General features: G+C 42.8%; 2 protein-coding genes across 2 annotated transcripts; one reads left to right on the forward strand and one right to left on the reverse strand.

Moving 5' to 3' along the window:
* Positions 1-4,769: 4,769 nt before the first annotated feature.
* LOC138901087 (uncharacterized) lies at positions 4,770-7,035 on the forward strand. Its single transcript, XM_070188819.1, has 4 exons — positions 4,770-4,879; positions 5,516-5,571; positions 5,731-6,437; positions 6,517-7,035. Exons 1-4 carry the CDS (start codon positions 4,770-4,772, stop codon positions 7,033-7,035), a joined length of 1,392 nt encoding a protein of 463 aa, XP_070044920.1.
* A 1,623-nt stretch (positions 7,036-8,658) lies between these two features.
* Positions 8,659-10,367, reverse strand: LOC138901088 (uncharacterized). The gene is made up of 2 exons (XM_070188820.1): positions 9,878-10,367; positions 8,659-8,741 (listed from the first exon to the last, which is right to left on the reverse strand). The coding sequence occupies exons 1-2, from the start codon at positions 10,365-10,367 to the stop codon at positions 8,659-8,661; spliced, it is 573 nt and encodes a 190-aa protein (XP_070044921.1).
* Positions 10,368-24,062: the final 13,695 nt, after the last annotated feature.

Below are 24,062 nucleotides of genomic sequence, written 5' to 3' on the forward strand. Positions count from 1 at the left end.
TAGTAGAGCAAAGAAGAAAAATAGTGTGTCAGTTGTGGTTGATAAACTAACTAAGCTCAGCAATAGAAAAGTGCTTAATAGGAAGATTCTTGCAAACACTGATGAAAAATGGATGGCTCAACTGGTTGAAAAACTTGAGCTACAGAGATGAAAAAACATATTTGTCAAGGCTTTCCCTCCGGTGTATGTGTCTGCTGTGGTGGAGTTCTATGCAAATTTTGAGTTTGATGGAAATGTGGTTAGGAGTAAGGTAAGTGGGTTTGAGATGGAGTTTGATGTCGAGGAACTTGGGATGCTTTTGAATATTTCTTCTTAAGGTTTTTACAATTACTTGAAGAAAAAGTGGTCAACCATAGACAGTGATGCGGATACAGGAATTGTAGCCCAAGGAAGTTCTATCAAAAGTTTGAACTGGATGCTCCCCAGAAGGTGTACAAGATTGATATGTGACCCCCTTATACAAGCTTTTGTTTCACTTTGTCAATTCATGCATTATGCATATGTTTGAGAGAAGGCATGGGGCTACCCTGTTGGACATGGTTGTGATAGAATTTCTTGACACTGGTAGACCTATCAATCTCTCTAGCCTGATGATTCAGCATATGGCAAGAGCTGCAGACACTTCCAAGCCTAAGCATGTTATGTCTTATGGTTTCATGTTGACTGAGTTATTTGACAAGCTCAACATTGCCTTGCGTTAGTTTAAGTATGGAAAATATAATGATGTCTTGGATTTTGTTACCCTCAAGCAGTGTGGCTATGAGGAGATCAAGGCTAAAGGACCAACATGTTCTGCTATTCTACTTGGAAGCAGCAGGGTAGTAAAGCTCACTAAGAGATTGGAGTTGGCTGTTGAAGAGAATGCCAAGCTTCGAGAAGACAATAATGAGTTGAGGAAAGAAACCATGCAGCTTAGGGAAGAGCTCAGAAGGGATAGGGAAGCTCATACCCAATAGATTGCCACCCTTGTGAAAGCATTAACCCCCTCTACCTCTCACCCATGAACATGTTCCTTCCCTAGAGTCCTTAGTTTCTTTTGTTATCCTAGTGATGCTTTAGTTTCTGTCTTTTTCTGTTCTAGTCTGAGTATGTTGCAGCAGGTTTAGTTTATTTTGTTCTAATGGTTTAAGACAAGGCCCTGGGCTTATTTTTGGCACTGCTACATGACTTCTCTTATAATGTTTTAATGCTTCGTACTTGGTTACATCATCAGCTTAGTCTGTTTTCTTTGATAATTCTTGATCTAGTGTTATAGCATGTATGGATTTGAATCTTGCATTAACTGTGCTTAATACATCTAACATCTTTTGTTATTTTTCGATGATGCCAAAAGGGGAAAGATAGAGTTGGGAGTGTTGTGTGGGTATGTTTGTCTGTGGTATGATATGCATGTTGATCATGATTTGGTGTGATTATCTGGTTCTAGAATGTACAAAGTTTTTCATCCTATTGATCATGATTTGGTGTGATTACCTAGTTCTAGTATGTACAAAGTTTGTTAGCATAAAAAAGAGAGAATTTGTTGAGTATTGAGATTTTGATGATTAACAAAGTTTGTTCTGATGAAATGTTCGAAGAACCAGGTCCTCGAATAGTTGTTTAAGTACTCTAAGAACCAGCTCCTCCATGTGAAGGACCAGCTCCCCGTGGATGATGATTGTACGTATGTGCAAGATAGTAACTTTATCTCAAAGTTACTCAAGTCAGAATTTGGTAGAAGAAGGTTGTTTCACATGATAAGAGTTGTTGCCCAAGAAGATACACATAAATAAGTGAGAGACAAGAGTCCCAAGACTGAGGAAGTCATTGGAACAGTAGGAGTCCTATCAAATGAGAAGCTGACTATGCATAGGACTCCTAGAAGATCTTGGAGTTCAGGCATTTAAATACTATCCACCTGGACTGCTGAACCTATCCTTTTACACATCAACTGAAGAACTACATCTTACACACCTTAGTCGAGTACCAGTGTTGTATTCTTCTTGAGTCAGTCTAGTGAATGTATTTGAGGAAATGGAGTTATAATCAAAGCATTACAAACAATTAGTGAGTTGGAGTGAGTGTCTGCTTTACAAGTTAGAGTTACTTGTAAATCAATTAATCGTAGAAGTACTAGAGAGTATTGAGTTATAGTCTTGTAATCGATACATTTTGGCTCATTGTTCTAGTGGAGTTGAAGTTGAAAATCCTACGCAATAGGTCGTGATTTTTGCACCTTTTGAGCCGTGTGATTTTCCACTTAAAATCGTTGTTTTTTACTTTACTGTTTATTTTATTTCATGTCTAAGGAGTACGGTAAAGAACCAAGTTCTTTAGTAATTCATAAGGACGCTCTAACTAACACACTATGAGATCATCGTTCTAAAATCTAGAACACATAAAGATGAAATCCTAACTCGACCTCAAATGCTAATAAACTTCTTTCGTGAAATAACCTATGCATATGACTCTTCTTGTTTAGGAATTACTTGAAGTAATAATGAAAATTCTAAAGACATATCTAATAAAATAAGGGTATGCAAATAAAATGATCACACACTACAATGCATATTACTTGATTGAATTAGTATTATGAGGTCAAGGGACAAATTAAATCTGTAAGGTTCATTTAGTAAACACTGACAATGTTGTGTGCATAACTAGTTACTTCAGTAGATCGCTTATAAATTGGATTTACATAAATATGTAGGGTCAATCATCAATCTAGAACGTAAAAGTCAAGATTAAGTGACTAAACGAGGTGATTATTAACTACCCATATCAGCCTTGTACTGTATTAAGAAATTAAATAAGGGAACTTTGTGGTGGCAGTCACGATAATGGTAGCAGTGAATGCTTAATTTCCTTAGTCTTGTGACAAGTACCCATCCATTTTGGTCAGAAGTTGAAAGCTAATTAAGGCGACACGTTGCTAATGTGTGGGTACACATTATTAATTAACTAATGAAAAGACAATAAAATGCCATACATAATGGAACATTTCGGGTCAATTGGTTTTGTGCCTTTTTACAAATTTATTTTAAGTTTTTTAGCCCTATTTGTTTTTCTACACATGTGAGATTTACTTTTACACGTAAGAGTGATGTCTTTTACACATAAGATATCTAAAAATGTCATTTTCTTAAATTTAAAATTATAAAGGGGCATGATGTACAAATAGCACAAATATTTCTAATTAAAAGTTTATTTCATGGATAACTAGAAGCCTCCAAAAGGAGGTCAACAAATGCGGACCCAAATTTTGAAGTTTATGGTTTCTAGATTATTAATTCCCTTAAGTTATCAAATTTTAAATTAATAATTTAAATATATTCAATAAATTTTTAAAATATATTACTGATTTGAACAAAAGTTATTCGATTTTGGTGAACCCATAATCAATATTCTGGCTATGCCCGTAGAGGCCACTATTTCCCACTCGATTCTCGCTATTCATTTTATGCCTCTAACTAATTTGGACTTGCATAGCGTAAGGCTTACTAAAAGAAAAAATATTTTATACCAGAATATTTCTTTTTCAATACAAACCTGGTATCTTTAATTAAGAAAGGAAAAATTTCAAAACAGCATAAACAATTCTAAAAACACTGAACATGGATCTCGCATTGGAAAATGTGTTATGCTGAATTTTGTGTGCACTTTATGTTCATATAAATTTAAAACTATTTGTTTATCCGAAAAACGGATAGAGTTGAATTTATACGTAATTCTAAGGATACGTGGTATAACTTGGTACAAATTGAAAAAATAAGTAGAGATATATCGAATATTGACTGTAAAAAGGAGTGAATGCAAATCCAAATTGAGTAGAAAAATAATTGATAATTGAACAAGATGAATCAATATCAAAAGGCCAAAAAGGAATAATATTTCCTAGATGTTATGTAAATCACTATAAAATCTGAATGTCTGTCTGTATGTGTGTATGAATCAATTTGCCCTTATAAATGGCAACCACTCTTAATATAGTGGGGGAATCCCATTTTGAGTATAATTAAAAATATATAGTGGAGATCCCATGATAGATTAGTTTATCCTTGATTTTCGTCGAGATTTTTTCCCCAAATGCGGCTATAATGGCTCTTTTGTCTTTTGGCTCGGTCTCGGTATTGGTCAGTCTCTGGGTTTCGAGCTCGATATTGGCTCAAGTTCGGTATAGATCGAACTTCCGGGTCTCGAGCTTGATATTGACTCGAGCTCGATATTGATCGGTCTCTGGATCTCGAGCTCGATATTGACTCGATCTCGGTATTGATCGATCTCTGGGTCTCGAACTCGACCACCCAACTTCACATCACAGTTCGATATTATAATGACGAACCTCGGTCCATCATACTCCAATCTTGATTAATCACACGAAAGGCAAACTCGGTTTTGACCGTATACAGATAGTCCCCTCGTTTCTCGGAATGAAGGTGGCGAGAAACGATATGATTTTTCAACCTCCGACTATACGAATACTGACGTCTGTGACGAGCCCGATAGTGACGTATGTGACAAAAGTCCCATCGGTTCAGTTACCAAGGTATTAAATGCGCGTCAGTCGATGGTCGGCCACTTTCAATTTTGAACCGCCACTGTAAAATCTATAAATAGCCCCCTTCTTCATTATTTCAAACTTTTACTTTCAAATCTCTTTGCATTTCAATCTTCACATTTCTTCACCTTCCCCAAAGCTTTTTATTTCTAGGTTTTGGAATTTCTTCGCTTGTTCTTCTCAAAACACCAAATACGTCACTCTACCTTCTTCTTTGTTCATAAAATTTTCGATGGCAAAAATATATAAAACTGTTCCGCAGAAAGAGGCTGCTTCCTCATCTCGGACAGTCGGCGAGAAAACAGTGGTGGAGCCACGCCTTGAAGAACTTGTTCCCGAGGGGTGCGTTATTAATTCCGATTTTATGATCGAGATAACCTCATCGGTTACTGGTCGATGCGAGCCAGTATCGAGATATATTTGCTCGATACCAAAAAGTCTTCTTGACCTGGTGAAAAAAGAATGCAATTGGGAAAATAATGAGGTTGTGATACCGGCACCGGAGGTGGCGATCACTACCCACGTGAAAGGGTACCTAAGTGTTTACACTTATCCTTTCACGATGGGTCCCCTTGATTGATTCATCGTCGATTTTTGCAAGAAGTATCAGGTGACCCTTGGTCAAATTCTCCCTTCTTTCTGTAGGATTCTGATACTGCTTCGTTTCTTTGTGAGCAAAATATACGGGCTTCCCTTCACCCTCGTCCACCTCGTAAGATTATATAGCCACCGTATTTACAGAGGTGGGCTGATAAAGCTTCAACGCCGGGCCACCAAGGCGTTCACCTCGAGCATAGATGAAGACAAAGATCGGGGTTGTATGAGCCGGTTCGTTCGAGTGAAGACCTCGGACCTAATACCGGCTAAGAGTATGCCATTCCCCGAGAAATGAAATATATACTGTAAGTGTGATCCCGTTTTTAGTTTTTGTTGTTTTTACTTCTTCATCTTTTCTTATCGGTGTTTTTCTTGACCCAGCCGTTGCTTGGATGTCGGGTATGGTTCCCCATCTCGAGAACTGGGTCAGGAGCCTGGTTTCGACATTAACATACGCCGAGCGCGCATGGCGCGATTTTTCAAAGGGCCGGTGGGAGGCTCGTACTCATGGTAAACCTTCTTCTTGGCCCACCGATTTGCTTACCATTCAAGCAATTTCTCAGGCATAAGTTTTACTTAATTTTCTTTCTTTATAGGTCTTGGAAAAGATGCCGTTATGAGACCCCCATCAGGTGATGAAGAAGCTTTACCACCTATCTCAAAATCGGAGAAGGTGATTAAGAGAAAAAGGGCCTCGGACTCTGAGGGTCAAAAACCCAGGAAGAGAGCGGCTCGTAAACCCAAGGTGAACGTAATTTCTTTGACTATGGAGTCGGTCCTGAGTCTAAGGGAAGAAGAAGAAGAAAGTGATTCTGGGCTGGTGGCCCATGCACGGGCTAGCACCGATACTCAAGATACTTCGGTATCGGTGGGAGTTGATACTGCTCCGTCCAAGCATGATGAGGTCGAGAAGGAGACTTTGACCCAAGTTCCCGAGCCGAGGCGGACCGAGGATATTTTACCTCGGGGCAAAGAGACCATCGAAGAAACTGTGGATGCCGGTGTGCGAACCGAGCTTGAGGCTCCCCAAGACGGAAAGGGCGCCCAAAAAGACCTACTCGGGGCAATAGAGTGCGGGGATTCCCCCTTTTTTCCTTCATTTTCCCAGTCGATGATACGTGACGCTCAAGCTGTGGAGACTGGTCACGGGGATGGAGCCCATGGAGAGGAGGATCCTTTCCGTTGTTATTTTATCGAGGTAGAATATGTCACCGTTCTGAGTGACTTGGAGGCTTCGAAGAAGAGCTCGAGCGAAGTGGGAGTGCCTTGCCTTTTCAACGAAGCCCAACAGGCCCTGAATCGGGTAAGTTCATACTTTCTTTGCCAATTTTCATACTTGTGTTTTTCTTTCCTTGTATAATCTCTCCCTTTAATTTTTGTAGGATTTTGTGCTTCATCACGAGGTGTTTCTCCAATCTCAAGGAGAGCTGAGCCGGTACGAAGCCGAAGTTCAAAGGCTTAATAAGGAGAGAGATGCCTTCAAGCTTCTCAATAAGCAGAGAAAAGGAGAATTAAAAGGATTTCGGGCTGAGCTAGAAGCGTCTCGAAAAGAACAAACTGAGATGGTCGAGCAGGTAAAACGAATCTTTGAATTTAACGATATTGACTTGGGAGTGATTGATAACAGCTCGGTCCCGCAGGTAGAGCAAAAGTTCAATGTGATTAGGCAGTTTCATGTTGAAGTGGACGTAGTGAAGTCGGAGGCCGAGGAATGGAAGAAGAACACGGACCACCTCGCCTCAAAAAAGGAGACTGTCCGAACTCAAATGGCTTCGGCTGAGGCCCAACTCCGAAGCTTGAAAGAGAAATCCTTGGTACAAGCCGAGAAAATCGAGGAGTTCCAATCTCGGTTGAGCTCAGCAAATTCTGATCGAGAGAGGAGTTCCAATGGCCAATGCTGATGCAATGGTGGTTGTCTATCGATCTAATGCTGAAGTTGCATAGGTTCGAGTAAACAAGGTTGCTGAGGCTGCTTAGGCTCAAGCAAAATGGGTTGCCGAGCATGCTAAATGCCAGAATCAGAGGGAGACTCTTGAGGAGATCCATGCTCGTGGCTTCGATATTATAGCCTAGATCGAGAAAGCTAAGGAGCTTGAAGCCAAAACCAGAGTGTTGGCTTTTCCCCATGATGATAATACTGGGAGTACGAGCGGATCTGAAAGTGAAGGGGGCCTCGAGGGAGAAGATGTTGCACTTGGAGAGGACTAAGTCCTTTATTATTTTTTGTGTTTCTTATAAGACCGTTTTGGTCTTTTGTAAAGAAATTTAATCGGGCCATGTTGCCCTTGTAAATGATTGTTGACATGTATAAAAAACTTTCTTCTTTTCTGCTTTATAGAATTGTGAAGTTGTATTCTAAGGTCGGGTTCAGATAATTTGATCAAAACCGAACTAATGTAGCCCTTAGGCCTTTTGATCAAATGAGTGCTTGCTCGAACTCAAAGTAAAGTAACCCTTAGTTATTTAGTTGAGTGAGGACGGTCTCTCGAACTCAAAGCAGAAAATAGCCATTAGGTTTTATGGTCGAGTCTGTGTTTGCTCGAATTCAAAGTAAAAACAGCCCTTAGACTTTATGATCGAGTGAGTGTTTGCTCAAACTCGAAGTAAAAACAGCCCTTAGACTTTATGATCGAGTGAGTATTTGCTCGAACTCGAAGTAAACACAGCCCTTAGGCTTTATGATCTAGTGAGTGTTTGCTCGAACTCGAAGTAAAAACATCCTTACACTTAATGGTCGAGTGAGTGTTTGCTCGAACTCGAAGTAAATAATAGCCCTTAGGCTTTATGATCGAGTGAATGTTTGCTCGAACGCGAAGTAAAAACAACCCTTAGGCTTTACGATCGAGTGAGTGTTTGCCCGAACTCGAAGTAAAAACAGCCCTTAAGTTTTATGGTCGAGTGAGTGTTTGCTTGAATTCGAAGTAAAAACATCCCTTAGGCTTTATGATCGAGTGAGTGTTTGCTCGAACTCGAAGTAAAAACAGCCCTTAGGCTTTTTGGTCGAGTGAGTGTTTGCTCGAACTCGAAGTAAAAACAGCCCTTAGGCTTTACAGTAAAGTGAGAGTGTTTTCCCGAACTCGAACTAAGGTAGCCCTTAGGCTTTATACGTAGTCCCCAATTAGGGGTTATAGTTCAAACTTCGGCCATGGTCGACCCTTAAGCCTGTTTGCATAATAGATCGAGAATATGGAGCAGAAGAACCTTTCTAAGGTATGAGATATCGGTAAAGGAAAATTTCTCTTTATAGGTCATTATACATGCATATATGTTTTGTGTCAGGGCTCGAGCAAACTATGCGAGCATGGTTCTTTTGACCATTTGGCCCTTACAAATTTTCCCTATCGAGACCCTGTTGCCACAAAGTAACGAGCTTGCCCGAACTTGATATCCGAGGGCGATGCCCCCCAATATTCAAGGTTGACTGTAAAGAGGCCTCGGATACTGTTGAATTTTTTTACGTTAGCATGATCAATGGGTGCCTCATTAAAAACCTCACCGGAAAACCCATTTGGGACAAAACCGGTCTAAGGGAAAAAGAATGCAACGTGTGCTTTCAGACCTAAAGGCTTCTTGTTTGAAGAATCCATCCCTGTTTCTGCTCGAACACCTGCAAAGGTTAGTTTTGAAATATAAATGAACATGGGAGGGTCGTACCTTAGTAGTATTATCGTTTTAGGTGCGATACATTCCAATTGCTCGGTAGTTGTTTGTCATTTATCATACCGAGCTTGTAGGATCCTTTTCCGACGATTTAGAGAACCTGATACGATCCTTCCCAGTTCGAACCTAGTTTCCCTTCATTCGAATTTCGGGTGTTGAGGGTGACGTTTCTTAGCACGAAGTCCCCGATGTAAAAATGTCGAAGATTGGTTCTTCGATTGTAGTACCTTTTGATCTGCTATTTTTCGATGGCCAATCGAACGAGAGCGGCTTCTTGTCTTTTGTCCAAATATTCTAGGCTCGTATTCATGGTCTCGTTATTCGACTCCACAGTTGCATATCGGAACCTAATGCTAGGTTCTCCGACATCGACCGGGACAAGAGCTTCGGCGCCATAAACCAACGAGAATGGTGTTGCTCCGGTACTTGATTTCGATGTTGTGCGGTATGCCCATAGGACCTCGGGTAGTATTTCTCTCCATTTTCCTTTGGTGTCGGTCAATCTCTTCTTAAGATTTTGGACGATAGTTTTGTTGGTCAATTTGGCTTGTCCGTTCCCGCTGGAATGATAAGGTGTCGATAGGATCCTTTTGATCTTGTGATCTTCGAAAAATTTAGTCACTTTACTACCGATGAATTGTTTCCCATTATCACATACAATCTCGAATGGCATCCCGAATCGACATATGATGTAGTCCCAAATGAAGTTTATTATTTCTTTTTCTCTTACTTTCTCGAAAGCCTGTGCTTCAACCCATTTAGAGAAATAATAAGTCATAAATAAAATAAACTGAGCCTTACCTGGGGCCGATGGGAGGGGGCCAACGATGTCCATTCCCCATTTTATGAAAGGCCATGGAGATGGGACCGAGTGGAGTAGTTCCTCAGGTTGATGAATCATGGGCGCATGCCTTTGGCATTTGTCGCATTTTCGAAAGAACTCCCTTGCATCCTTGCTCATATCGGTCCAATTATATCCTGCTCTGATTACTTTGTGGACCAACGAATCGTCACCGAAATGATTTCCACAAGTGCCCTCGTGAATTTCCCATAAGATGTAATCGGTATCTCCCGATCCCAAACATATTGCCAATGGTCCATCGAATGTCCTTTTGAATAGTGTTCCGTCTTTGAACAAGGTGAATCGTGCTGCCCTTGTGCGCAGCATTCTCGATTCCTTTGGATCTGATGTAAGCTTCCCGTTCTTGAAGTACTCTACGTATTTGTTTCTCCAATCCCAGATTAAACTCGTGGAGTTTATCTCAGCGTGACCTTTTTTGATTACTGATCTCATGAGTTGTACGACAGTTCCCGAGTTGAGTTCGTCATCTTCGACTGATAAACCCAAGTTTGCAAGAGCGTCGGCCTTGCTATTTTGTTCTCGGGGTATATGTTGCAAGGTCCATTCCTCAAATCGATGTAGAGTCACTTGTAGTTTGTTCAAGTATCTCTGCATTCGATCTTCTCGGACTTCAAAAGTCCCGTTAACTTGGTTCACCACGAGGAGGGAGTCATACTTAGCCACTACAACTTCAGCTCCCAAGCTTCTAGCTAGTTCGAGACCTTCAATCATAGCTTCATATTCGGCCTCATTGTTAGTCAATTTTATTGTTCTAATAGATTCTTTAACTACATTACCTATGGGTGATTTTAATACGATGACTAATCCGGACCACCTCGCGTTCGAGGCACCATCCGTAAAGAGAGTCCAGACTCCCGAAGAGGTGACCGATTTTATAAGTAGTTCGTTTTCAATCTCGGGTTTGAAGGCTGGTGTAAAGTCAGCCACGAAGTTTGCCAATATTTGAGATTTGATGGCGGTTCGGGGTCAATACTCAATATCGTACCCACTGATTTCTATGGCCCATTTGGCCAATCGACCCGAAAGCTCGGGTTTGTGCAAAATATTTCGAAGAGGATTAGTTGTTACAACACATATCGGATGACACTGGAAATATGGTTTTAGTTTCCTAGAGGCGCTTATTAAAGAAAGCGCTAATTTTTCTAAGTTTGGATATCTAGTTTCGGCCTCGCCTAAGGTCCAACTGACATAATAAATAGGGAATTGCGTACCTTGTTCTTTTCGAACCAGGACTCCACTTACCGCTATCTCCGAGACAGTTAAGTACAGATAAAGTTGTTCGTCCACTTTTGGAGTATGAAGTAGCGGAGAGCTTGATAAATACCACTTTAGTTCCTCCAAAGCCCGCTGGCATTCCGGAGTCCATGCAAAGTTGCTCTTCTTCTTAAGTAGTGAGAAAATTTAGTGGTTCCTAGCTGAGGACCTCAAAATGAATCATCCTAGGGCGGCTATCCGTCCCGTTAGCCTCTGTACGGACTTTACATTATCTACTACCGTGATGTCCTCGATAGCTTTGATTTTATCGGGGTTGATCTGAATTCCTCGATTGGACACCATGAAACTAAGAAACTTGCCCGAGCCAATCCCGAATGCACATTTTTCGTGGTTGAGCTTCATATTGTACTCCCTCAGTATGTCGAAAGTTTCCTGGAAATGCTTTAAATGGTCCTGTGCTCGCAGGGACTTAACTAACATGTCATCAATATAAACTTCCATTGATTTTCCTATTTGTTTTTCGAACATTCGATTTACTAGGTGTTGATAAGTTGCCCCAGCATTTTTTTAGACCGAATGGCATTATGTTATAACAGTAGGTACCGTAATTAGTGATAAACGAGGTCTTTCCTGATCCTCCGGGTTCATCTATATCTGGTTGTACCCGGAATAGGCATCGAGCAAACTGAGAGTCTCGTGGCTAGCTGTGGCATCGATCATACGATTGATATTAGGCAAAGGAAAGAACCCTTAGGGCATGCTTTATTTAGGTCTTAATAATCTATACACATTCTAAGTTTGTTTCCCTTCTTAGGGACTACCACCACGTTTGCTAGCCATTCGGGGTATTTTACCTCTCGAATGGATCCTATTTTAAGAAGTTTGGTTACCTCGTCCTTGATGAAGGCATATTTAACCTCGGACTAGGGTATTCTTTTTTGCTTTACCGGATGGAATTTTGGATCCAAGCTTAGTCTATGAGTGGTGATTCCCGGTGGGATCCCTGTCATGCCATGATGGGACCAAGCGAAACAGTTCATGTTAGCTATAAGAAATTGAATAATCTTTTTTTTGAGCTCGGGATCTAACCCCGTGCCTAGGTATACCTTTCGCTCGGGCAGATGTTCGATTGGCGTGATTTGCTCCAGTTCCTCGACCGTCGATTTGGTAGCGTCGGAATCATCGGGCACCATGAAGGATTGAGGGATCCCATAGCCATCATCTTCGTCAGTCTTCTGATTCTCTAGTTGGGTCGAGGCTGACATTTGTGATTGCGATTTGGAATCTCGTTTCTCCTTCGAATCTGATCCCTTTGTCAACGATAGTGAAGATATCGAAATCCCTTCATCCACGGCAAACATTTCCTTTGCGGACGGTTGCTTCCCATAGACCGTTTTGATTCCCTCCGATGTTGGGAATTTCAAAAACTGGTTAATGGTCGAGGTTACTGCTCTCATGTTGTGGATCCATCGCCTCCCGAACAGGGCGTTATATCTCATATCCCCCTCGATCACGTGGAACTTCATTTCTTGGATGGTCCCAGCCATGTTTACTGGCAAATTAATGTCTCCCTTAGTAGTTTCACACACCATATTGAATCTGTTTAGTATCAGGGTTGCGGGCACGACCTAGTCCTGTAGATCGAGTTGCTCTACGACCCTTGATCGAATGATATTGGCCGAACTACCTGGATCAATTAACACACGCTTAACTTGAGTTTTATTCATAAGTACAGATATTACAGTGCATTATTATGGGGTTTCGTGATTCTTTCCGCGTCTTCATCACTAAAGGACAATGTTTCTTTAGGTGTGTAATCCTGAGTCCGAGATCGCTTCTCTCTTACAATCGACATCTTAGTGCGTTTAAGCACCGGCCCCTGAGGGACATCGACCCCTCCGATGATCATGTGAATGATGTGTTGTGGCTCTTCTTGTTCGTTTTTTCTATTGAAATCTCTATTTTTGAAATGGTTTTTGGCTCGGTCAATTAAAAATTCTCGAAGGTGCCCTTCATTGAATAACCGGGCTACCTCTTCTCTCATCTGCATGCAGTCTTCAGTTCTGTGGCCATGGGTGCCATCGTACTTGCACATTTGATTGGGATTTCTCTGGGCTGGATCGAACTGCAGAGGTCGAGGCCACTTAGTATCTTTGATGCGTCCGATAGCCGACACGATGGCGGATGCATCGATGTTGAAGTAATATTTTGATAACTGTGTTGCTTCCTTAGGTCCGATATTCCTGTCGAACCCATTATTGTTCATTTGCCCTTGAGACCCTTGGCCTCGATCACTTCTCCTTTCGCCTCGTATGGAGTTGCGTGCAGGTTTGCTACCCCCACGATCTCCGTTATACGGCCGATATCGGTCCTTGTTCGACCTTGGTTCTTGGTCGATGTCCCTTAATTTAACGGGCCCAGAAACCTAATGGTCATCTTCGACTCTAATCTTTGATTGATATCGATTGTGTACATCGGCCCTGGTAACAGTTGGGTACTCGATTAAGTCCTGCTTCAACCGTCGTGAAGCCATCGAGCTTTGTTCGTTCAATCCTTGGGTGCAATCTTGAACGGCCCAGTCGTTCGTGACCGGTGGAAGATCCATTCGTTCCATTTGGAAATGAGATACGAACTCTCTTAGCATCTCGTTATCTTTTTGCCTTATCTTGAAAAGGTCCGACTTTCTGGTTTCGACCTTTATGGCTCCGGCATGTGCTTTGACGAAAGAATCTGCAAGCATAGCAAAAGAATCGATAGAGTTATGCGGTAAATTATGATACCATATCATTTCTCCCTTTGATAGGGTTTCACCGAACTTCTTTAATAATACGGATTTGATCTCGTCATCTTCTAGATCGTTCCCTTTAATGGCACATGTGTAAGAGATGACATGTTCATTGGGGTCAGTTGTTCCATTATATTTAGGAATTTCGGGCATGCGGAACTTCTTAGGGATCGCTTTTGGAGCTGCGGGGGGGGGGGAGCTTTCGTATGAAATTTTTGGAATCCAAGCCCTTTAATGATGGTGGGGATCTGATCAAACATGGAGTTATAAGTTTTCACTTTTTTGTCGTTTGCTTCAATCCTCCTATCTCCTAGCATCTTAATAATTTCGGGATTAATCCCCGATTCTTGTTCATTTGACCTTACTACAGATGGCCCCATTTTGTGGGTGACTTCTTGGGGTGGACCGGGCTCAAGCCTGCTCGGTGCCTGCGTTTGGCTATACAACCGAGCTATCGCTACCTGTAGAGCTTACAACATTTTGAAAATCATACGCAGGTTGATCCTGTCTTCTCCAACATTTTGGGTATTTCGAACTGCAGATCAAGTTCTACCATGAATGTTGTTTTCGGGGTCGGAACGTTGGTTTGCCTCAATGGCCACATGTGAATTAACGTCAATTGGATCGATGACCCGAGTTCCAACGGGATCAACGAGTGGCCTTTCATTCCTGGTCGTCAGGTTGTTGTTTTCATCTTGAAGGCCAGCTTCGTTATCGATAGGTAGGGCCATTAATTGGGAGTTTGTCATTTTTTTACCTGAAATCAAAGACACTTTCAAGAGTAAGTGTAAAATGGTGTGTTTTGCAGATATTCGTACCAAATAACCACTATTATCCTTAGCCCCATGGTGGGCGCCAAACTGTTTTCCCGAAAAACGGATGGAGTTGAGTTTATATGTAGTTCTAAGGATACGTGGTACAACTTGGTCCAAATTGGAAAAATAAGTAGAGATATATCGAATATTGACTGTAAAAAGAAGTGAATGCAAATCCAAATTGAGTAGAAAAGTGATTGATAAGTGAACAAGATGAATCAATATCAAAATTCCAAAAAAAGGATAATATTTCCTAGATGTTATATAAATCACTAAAAAATCTGAATATTTGTATGTATGTATGAATCAATATGCCCTTACAAATGACAACCACTCTTAATATAGTGGGGGAATCCTATTTTGGGTATAATTAAAAATACATAGTGGGGATCCCATGATAGATTAGCATTTTCTTGATTTCCGCCGAGATTCTCTCCCCAAATGCAGCTATAACGGCTCTTTTGTCCTTTTGCTCGATCTCGATATTGGCCCGTCTCGGTATTGGTCGGTCTCTGGGTTTCGAGCTCGATATTGGTTCGATCTCGATATAGATCGAACTTTCGGGTCTCGAGCTCGATATTGACTCGAGCTATATATTGATTGGTCTCTGGGTCTCGAGCTCGATATTGACTCGATATAGGTATTAATCGATCTCTAGGTCTCGAACTCGACCACCCAACTTCACATCACAGCTCGATATTATAATGACAAACCTCGATCCATCATGCTCCAATAATGATTAATCACACGAAGGGCAAACTCGGTTTTAACCGTATACACTAGTATATGTGTTTTACATTTTTTTTTAAAAGAGTTCTCATGATAAATTCTATCTTCTCATCTTATAGTTCATTATGTACGAGAAAATTGAATAGTTTATTAAAATATTCTAAAGAAGAAAAAGAATTGTGTCTTCTTATTAATGTCATATCTATTCATATCTATATGTAGGTTTCTCAATCTTCCCAACCATGAACATGAGCCACAAGCTCAAGTTGGTGGCATATCAAAAGCTAATGTATAAGAATAACAAATTGGCCAACTTTTTGCTAGTTCACAATTTTTTTGCTAAAATTGCAGGTTGAAGTAAATTGATTTGGTCCACAATTAATTGGAAAAAACAGAAGAGAAATCTATAGTAGGTAATGAGATTTATGTTTTGACCATGCATTACATCAAATTCTTCCAATGTGAAGTAACTCCAAGAATCTTGTAGTAGCGTCCCATGTGAAGGAACTCCAAGAATCTTTTTTTTTTTGTGAACTAATTGACCAAAACATCTTAATATTCTTTTGTTCTCACCCGGTGTTTGGTACTTTTAGTGGGGCCCCATGTAACGACCCGACAGGTCATTTTGAGAATTAGAGCTCTGATCCCCTATTAACTGCTTCCCCCGTATCCTTTTTTGCTATTGTGACTTGCTGGGAGGCTTCATTTTGGTTTTTGGAAGTGTTTGGGACACTTAGTCCCTAAATGGATGTTTAAACCTTAGGATTGGCATTGTAGTCGGAACTATGTGAAGAAGACTTCGGAATAGAATTCCGTCGATTCCGTTACCTTTGTTGAGTGATTTTGAGCTTAGGAGAGTGTCCTGATTGTGTTTTGGAGGTCCGTAGCTCATTTAGGCTTGAAATGGCGAAAGTCGAATTTTTGGAGTTTTGGGCCGGTAGTGGAATTTTTTATATCGAGGTCGTATTCTGATTCCGGGAGTTGGAGTAGGTCCATAGTATTGAATATGACTTGTGTGCAAAATTTTAGTTGAATCGGACGTGGTTTGGTTGGTTTTGGCCTCAGTTGTCGAATTTGGAAGTTTCAAGTTCATTAAGTTTGAATTGGAGGGTGATTCGTGATTTTAGCGTTGTTTGATGTAATTTGAGGGCTCGATTAAGTTCGTATGGTGTTTTAGGATTAGTTGGTATATTTGGTTGAGGTCTCGGTGGCCTCGGGTGAGTTTCGAATGCCCAACGGATCGATTTCTGGACTTAGGAGGTTGCTAAAGTTTTCTGGTGTCTGAGTTCTGGTTTCCTTATACGCGATCGCGTGGGGTGATCCGTGATCGCATAAGGTAGCTGGGCGAGAGGATGGATCTGTTCTTCGCGTTCACGGACAGGGGCATGTGAACCCGTAGTGAAGTGAGGTGGTGCTTCGCGAACGCAGAGACAAGGTCGCGTTCGCGTAGGGTTAAGTGGACCAAAGTTGGGCCACGCGCTTTGCTCATCGCGAACGCGTGAGGACGTTCGCGATTTTGTGAGTCTGAGAGCCAGAGTATCGCGCTCGCGTGGTATTTTACGCATTCGCGTAGAGTTAATTTCTGGGGCAGCAAAGTTGTTCTTCGCGAGGCTATTTCCGCGATCGCGATTAAGGAATCACTAGGCAGTATTAAACATTTCAAAAATGAGGGTTTGGCCATTTTTATCAAAACTTGAGTTTGGGAGCTCAGATTTGAACGAGATTTGGGGAGATTTTCAGATACATCAATTGGGTAATGATTCTACACTTGATTTTGGTTATATCGCATTAATCTATCATTAATTTTATTATTTAATTTCGGATTTGGGTTGAAAATTGGGAAAAATGGAAAGAAGTTATTCAACTAAGATTTTTGGGTTTTGATTGGGATTTTGACATCGGATTTGGATAATTCTGGTACGAGTGAAATCGTGAGTGAATGGGTGTTCATTTATGGTGATTTTTACTCGATTCCGAGACGTGGGCCCGGGGAGGCGTTTTGAGCGATTTTTCAATTTCTTGTGTTAGCTTTGATTTCATTAGCTAGATTAGTTTCTTGTAGTTATATTTATGCTATGTAATTGATTTTGGCTAGATTTGGGCCACTCGGAGCCGGATATTCGTGGGAAAGGCTTTGTGACTGATTGATTGAGCTTGATTCGAGGTAAGTGGCTTGCCTAACCTTGCTTGGGGGAACTCCCCTTAGGATTTGGTGTTGTTTGATATGTGAGCGCAGTGTGGTGAAGAGTATGTACACGGGCTATTTGTTGTAAAACTCCATTTTTCACTAAGTCATAACTTGTTTTCTCCTTATTTAAAACACAATAGAATATGTAACTATCCTATTTAGACTAGAATAGCATTCCTACTTGTTTAACTGCCTATTTGAACTATGTGCAGCATGTTTAGTGAAATTTCCTGCTTTTCTTGACTTGAACTTAGTCTAAACTTCAGGATTTCTTGTTGTAACTGTTATTTCGGTTGGTTGCGCTGCATATTTACTTTGAGACAATGGAACGGTATTCCGGGAGATCCCCCTGCTCAGCATATTTATTTTGGGACTATGGAACGGTATTCTGGGAGATCCCCCTACACATTTACGCTTGAGACTACGAGACGGCATCTCGGGAGATCCCCTGTTGTTATCAATGTGTTTTGAGCTGTTGTCTTTCATTGATTCTATTCCTGTTAGATTTTTGTATTTATTTTTACTGCGATATTTCATTCTATCTTATTTCATCATATTTATACCAGTAGGGCCCTGACCTGATCTCGTCACTACTCGACCAAGGTTAGGCTTGGCACTTGCTGGGTACCATTGTATTGTACTCACGCCCTTTCTTGCACATGTGTTTCATGTATAGATCCAGGTCCCTTTTACCAACCTCGTCCTTAGTTGCGGTTGTTTCTATTTCGGAAAACTTCAAGGTACATTTGTCCGCGCCCGCAGATCCTCGGAGTCCCCCTCTATCCCCCTATGTCCATTTTTTTCCCTCTTTCTGTAGAAATGATGTATAGAACAGTTAAGGCTTCTTAGTAGCTTGTGACTAACGGTATTCTGGGTTTTGGGGATTATTTTGTACATTTTTTGAGTTGATAATTGTATATGCCGAGTGGCATTCAGTTGCTTATTAGATATTTGTTACTGTTAGTAGTTGATGTTTATGCTTTAGTTTCATTTTCGCAAAGTGTTAGGCCTACCTAGTCGTAGAGACTAGGTGTCGTCACGATGATTCACAGAGAGAGAAATTTGGTCGTGACAAGTTGGTATCAGAGCTCTAGGTTCATAGGAGTCGTGAGTCACAAGCCGGTTATTAGAATCTCGCGGATCGGTACGGAGACGCCTGTACTTATCTTCGGGAGGCTATGAAACTGTTAGGAACAAAAATACTTCTTTTGATTCCATGTCGTGCGAGTTATTGGCATCAAATTCTTAAAATTATCTATTCTATTCTTTCTCAAGATGGTGAGGACCCGTACCGGAGGATCTGATGACCAGGCACCCGCGCCCCCTGCTAGAGCCGCCAAAGGCCGGGGCCGGGGTAGAGTACGGCCATGCGGTGCAGCTAGAGCACCCGTGCGAGCTGCGACAGAGGAGCCCCCAGCAATTCCAGTTGGAGGGCAGACACCGGAGGTTCCTATTGTTGCACCAGCCCTCCAGGAGACTGTTGCCCAGTTCATGAGCATGTTCAGCACCTTAGCTCAAGCTGGATTGATTCTGTTAGCTCCCGCCACATCTCAGGCCGGAGGAGGGGCACATACTCCCGCAGCCCATACTCCTGAGTAGAGGGTCCAAGTTGATCAGGCCCCAGAGCTTATTCCTATGCTGTCGGTAGCTCCGGTTCAGCATGAGACTAGGACAGCCGCTTCTGAGGTAGAGCAGCTCAGACTTGAGAGGTATAAGAAGTACCACCCACCTACCTTCAGAGGATTGGCTACAGATGATGCTCAGGGTTTTTTGGAGGATTGTCATCGTATTCTCCACACTATGGGCATAGCGGAGACGAGTGGGGTTTCTTTTACCTCTTTCCAGCTTAGAGGAGCAGCCTATCAGTGGTGGCGTGCTTATGATTTGAGTAGTCCGGATGAGGCAACTTCACTTACATGGACTCAGTTCTCGGACATGTTTTTGAGAGAGTATGTCCCTCAGAGCCTCAAGGACTTATGGCGCGCGGAGTTTGAGCAGTTGTGCCAGGGTGCTATGACTGTATCAGAGTATGCAGTCCGCTTCAGTAATTTGGCCCGACATGCACCGGCCTTGGTTGCCACAATTCGAGAGAGGGTTCGAAGATTTATTGAGGGACTCCACTCCAGTATCAGGATTAGTATGGTCAAGGAGTTAGAGATAGATATCCCTTACCAGCAGGTTGTGAGTATTGCTAGGAGATTGGAGGGCATGCATGCCCGAGACCGAGAGAAGAGAGAGGAGAAGAGGTCTCGAGAGACTGGTTCTTATTCTGGAGCTCGTGCCCCAGTAGCTCGCCATGGTAGGGGTTATGTGAGTCGCCCCGTTCATTCAGCTCTTCCAGCCATCAATGGTGTTCCAGCCACTTCTAGACCCCAGGAGCCTTATTATGCACCGCTAGTATCTAGTGTGCCTCCTACTCGCGGTGCTTTTAGTGGCTAGTTCAGCAGACCTGGTCCGAGTCAGTCGCAACAGCCATACCCTCCGAGGGGTTGGTTTGAGTATGGAGACACCCGCCATATGGTGAGGGATTTCCCCAGACTTAGGAGGGTTGCACCTCCACAGACTTCTCAGCCACCACGTGCTCCACTGGGTCCTCAGGCCATGATTCCAGCACCAGCTACCGCCCCACCTGCTCAGCCAGCTCGAGGTGGAGATCGGGGAGGTTGAGGTCACCCTAGAGAGGGAGGCCAGACCAGGTATTATGCTTTTCCTGTTCATACAGAGGTAGTTTCTTCCGACTCTGTCATTACAGGTATTGTTCCAGTCTGTCATAGAGATGTGTCGGTATTATTTGACCCACGCTCTACGTATTCATATGTGCCCTCTTATTTTGCCCCATATTTGGGCGTATCTCGGGATTCTTTGAGTTTCCATGTTTATGTGTCGACTTCTGTGGGAGATTCTCTTGTTGTGGACTGCGTGTATCGGTCGTGTTTGATTGCTTTTAGTGGTTTTTAGACCAAAGCCAACTTATTATTGCTCAGCATGGTAGATTTTGATGTTATCTTGGGCATGGATTGGTTGTCGCCCCATTATGCTATTCTTGATTGTCATGCTAAGACTGTGACACTGGCTATGCCAGGCTTACCGCGCTTAGAGTGGAGAGGTACCTTAGAGTATACTCCCCGGAGAGTTATTTCTTAAGGCTCAACGAATGGTTGAGAAGGGGTGTGACGCGTATATAGCTTATGTGAGAGATGTCAGTATTGATACCCCTACAATTGAGTCAGTTCCAATAGTGAGGGATTTCCCAGATGTGTTTCCAGCTGATCTTCCAGGCATGCCGCCCGATAGAGATATTGATTTCGACATTAATTTGTTGCCGGGCACTCAGCCCATCTCTATTCCTCCATACCGTATGGCTCCTCTTGATTTGAAGGAATTGAAGGAGCAGTTGTAGGATTTGCTTGATAAGGGCTTCATTCGGCCCAGTGTGTCACCTTGGGGTGCTCCTGTCTTGTTTGTGAAGAAAAAGGATGGTTCTATGCATATGTGCATTGATTATCGCCAGTTGAACAAAGTAACAGTGAAGAACAGGTATCCCTTGCCTCATATTGATGACCTATTTGATCAACTACAGGGTGCCAAAGTATTTTCCAATATTGACTTGCGTTCAGGTTATCATCAGTTGAAGATTCGGGAGCCAGATGTCCTGAAGGCTGCTTTTAGGACTCGGTATGGCCATTACGAGTTCCTTGTGATGTCATTTGGGCTGACAAATGCCCCAGCAGCCTTTATGCACTTGATGCACAGTGTGTTCTGGCCCTATATTGATTCTTTTGTCATCGTATTCATTGATGATATTCTAGTGTATTCCCGGACTCGGGAGGATCATGAGCAGCACCTGAGGACAGTGCTTCAGACTTTGCGAGAAAAGAAGTTGTATGCAAAGTTCTCAAAATGTGAGTCCTGGTTAGATTCAGTGGCATTTTTAGGTCATAATGTGTCGAGTGAGGGGATCAAGGTGGATCCAAAGAAGGTGGAAGTAGTGTAGAATTGGCCCAGACCGTCCTCAGCTATAGAGATCTGGAGTTTTCTTGTTTTGGCGGGGTATTACCGTCAGTTTGTTAAGGGATTGTCTTCTATTGCAACACTTATGACCAGCCTGACCCAGAAGAGTGCTCCGTTCAGGTAGACAGAGGAGTGTGAGGAGAGCTTTCAGAAGCTCAAAACAGCTTTGACTACAGCCCAGTATTGGTATTGCCTTCAAGTTCGGGGCCTTATACAGTTTATTATGATGCGCCGCAAGTTGACCTCGGCGCGGTATTGATGCAGGACCGTAGGGTGATTGCCTACGTGTCCAGACAGCTGAAGGTGGATGAAAATAATTATCCTGTCCACGACCTTGAGCTAGCAGCTATTGTTCATGCCTTGAAGATTTGGAGGCACTATTTTACGGCGTTCCTTGTGAGATCTACACTGATCACCGGAGTTTGCAGCATCTGTTCAAGCAGAAGGATCTTAATTTGTGTCAGAGGAGGTGGTTAGAGCTGCTTAAGGATTATGACATTACCATTTTGTACCATCTCAGGAAGGCCAATGTGGTGGCCAATACTTTGAGTCGTCGGGCATAGAGTTTGGGGAGTTTAGCATATCTACCAGCAGTAGAGAGGCCCATGGCATTGAATGTTCAGGCCTTAGCCAGCCAATTTATGGGATTGGATATTTCTAAGCCGAGTCGAGTATTGGCTTGTGTGGTCTCTCGGTCTTCTCTTTATGATCGTATCAGCGAGCGTCAGTATTATGACCCCCATCTGCTTGTCCTTAAGGACACGGTCCAGCACAGTGATGCTAAGGAGGTCACTATTGGGGAGGATGGTGCATTGAGGATGCAAAGGAGGTTATGTGTGCCCAGTGTGGACGATTTGCGTGAGTTGATTCTCCAGGAGGCTCACAGCTCGCGGTACTTTATTCATTCGGGTGCCGCGAAGAAGTATCAGGACCTGAGGTAGCATTATTGGTAGAGGAGGATGAAGAAGGTCATAGTAGAGTATGCGGCTAGATGTCTAAATTGCCAGCAGCGGAAGTATGAGCATCAGCGACCGGGTGGGTTGCTTCCGAAGATAGAGATTCTAGAGTGAAAATGGGAGCAGATCACTATGGACTTCATTGTTGGACTCCCACGGACTCAGCGAAAGTTTGATGTAGTTTGGGTGATTGTGGACAAACTGACCAAGTCAGCTCATATCATCTCTGACCGGGGCACGCAGTTTACATCACGGTTCTAGAGAGCCGTACAACAGGAGTTGGGTACTCGAGTGAAGTTGAGCACAGCTTTTCACCCTCAGACGGACGAGCAGTCCGAGCGGACTATTCAGATTCTTGAGGATATGCTCTGTGCGTGTGTGATGGAGTTTGGAGGTATTTGGGATCAGTTCTTGCCACTTGCGGAGTTTGCCTACAACAACAGTTATCAGTCCAGCATTCAGATGGCACCGTATGAGGCTCTGTATGGTAGGCGGTGTCGGTCCCCAGTGGGTTGGTTCGAGCCGGACGAGACCGGATTATTGGGTACGGACTTGGTTCAGGATGCCTTGGAGAAGGTGAAAGTGATTCGGGACATACTTCACACAGCCCAGTCCAGACAGAAGAGTTATGCGGACCGGAAGCTTCGCGATGTTGCATTCATGGTTGGAGAGCGGGTCCTGCTTCGGGTTTCGCCTATGAAGGGCGTTATGAGGTTCGGAAATAGGGGCAAGCTGAGCCCAAGGTTTATTGGCCCATTTGAGGTATTGCGGTGAGTTAGGGAGATTGCTTATGAGCTTGCCTTACCTCCCCACCTAGCACGAGTTCATCCGGTATTTCATGTTTCTATGCTCCGGAGGTATCACGGCGATCCGTCTCATGTGTTGGATTTCAGCTCAGTCCAGTTGGACAAAGATCTATCCTATGTTGAGAAGCCAGTGGCTATTTTGGATAGGCAGGTTCGGAAGGTGAGGTCAAAGAACATTGCATCAGTAAAGATTCAGTGGCGGGGTCATCCGGTCGAGGAGGCGACTTGGGAGACCGAGCAGGATATGCGCAGCCATTATCCTCATATTTTCACCACTTCAGGTATGTCTCTATCCTCGTTCGAGGACGAATGATTGTGTTAAGAGGGGGAGGATGTAACGACCCAGTCGGTCATTTTGAGAGTTAGAGCTTCGTTCCCCTATTAATTGCTTCCCCTGTATCCTTTTCTGCAATTGTGACTTGCCGAGAGGCTTCATTTTGGTTTCTGGAAGTGTTAGGGACATTTAGTCCCTAAATGGAGGTTAAGCCTTAGGATTGGCACCGTAGTCGGAACTGTGTGAAGACGACTCCGGAATAGAATTTCATCGATTTCGTTAGCTTCGTTGAGTGATTTTGGGCTTAGGGGAGGGTCCGGATTGTGTTTTGGAGGTCCGTAGCTCATTTAGGCTTGAAATGGCGAAAGTCAAATTTTTGGAGTTTTGGGCCAATAGTAGAAATTTTTATATCGAGGTCGGATTCCGATTTCGGAATTTGGAGTAGGTCCATAGTGTTGAATATTACTTGTGTGCAAATTTTGAGGTCAATCGGACGTGGTTTGGTTGGTTTCGGCATCGGTTGTCGAATTTGGAAGTTTCAAGTTCATTAAGTTTGAATTGGAGGTTGATTCATGATTTTAGCGTTGTTTGATATGGTTTGAGGGCTCGACTAAGTTTGTATGGTAT

The sequence above is a fragment of the Nicotiana tomentosiformis genome, chromosome 11 (assembly GCF_000390325.3).
Source record: "Nicotiana tomentosiformis chromosome 11, ASM39032v3, whole genome shotgun sequence".
NCBI classification, from domain to species: domain Eukaryota; kingdom Viridiplantae; phylum Streptophyta; class Magnoliopsida; order Solanales; family Solanaceae; genus Nicotiana; species Nicotiana tomentosiformis.

Bases quoted from the DNA above. Each gene is read 5' to 3' on its own strand.
- LOC138901088 (XM_070188820.1), bottom strand. From the start codon at position 10,367: ATGATTGAAGGTCTCGAACTAGCTAGAAGCTTGGGAGCTGAAGTTGTA. The intron at 8,742-9,877 runs GTTTGGGATCGG...TAACCTTTGCAG, and splicing joins CGATGGACCATTGGCAATAT to GTGTTCGAGCAGAAACAGGG.
- LOC138901087 (XM_070188819.1), top strand. From the start codon at position 4,770: ATGGCAAAAATATATAAAACTGTTCCGCAGAAAGAGGCTGCTTCCTCA. The intron at 4,880-5,515 runs GTGCGTTATTAA...TTCTTGACCCAG, and splicing joins GAAGAACTTGTTCCCGAGGG to CCGTTGCTTGGATGTCGGGT. The intron at 6,438-6,516 runs GTAAGTTCATAC...TAATTTTTGTAG, and splicing joins CCCAACAGGCCCTGAATCGG to GATTTTGTGCTTCATCACGA.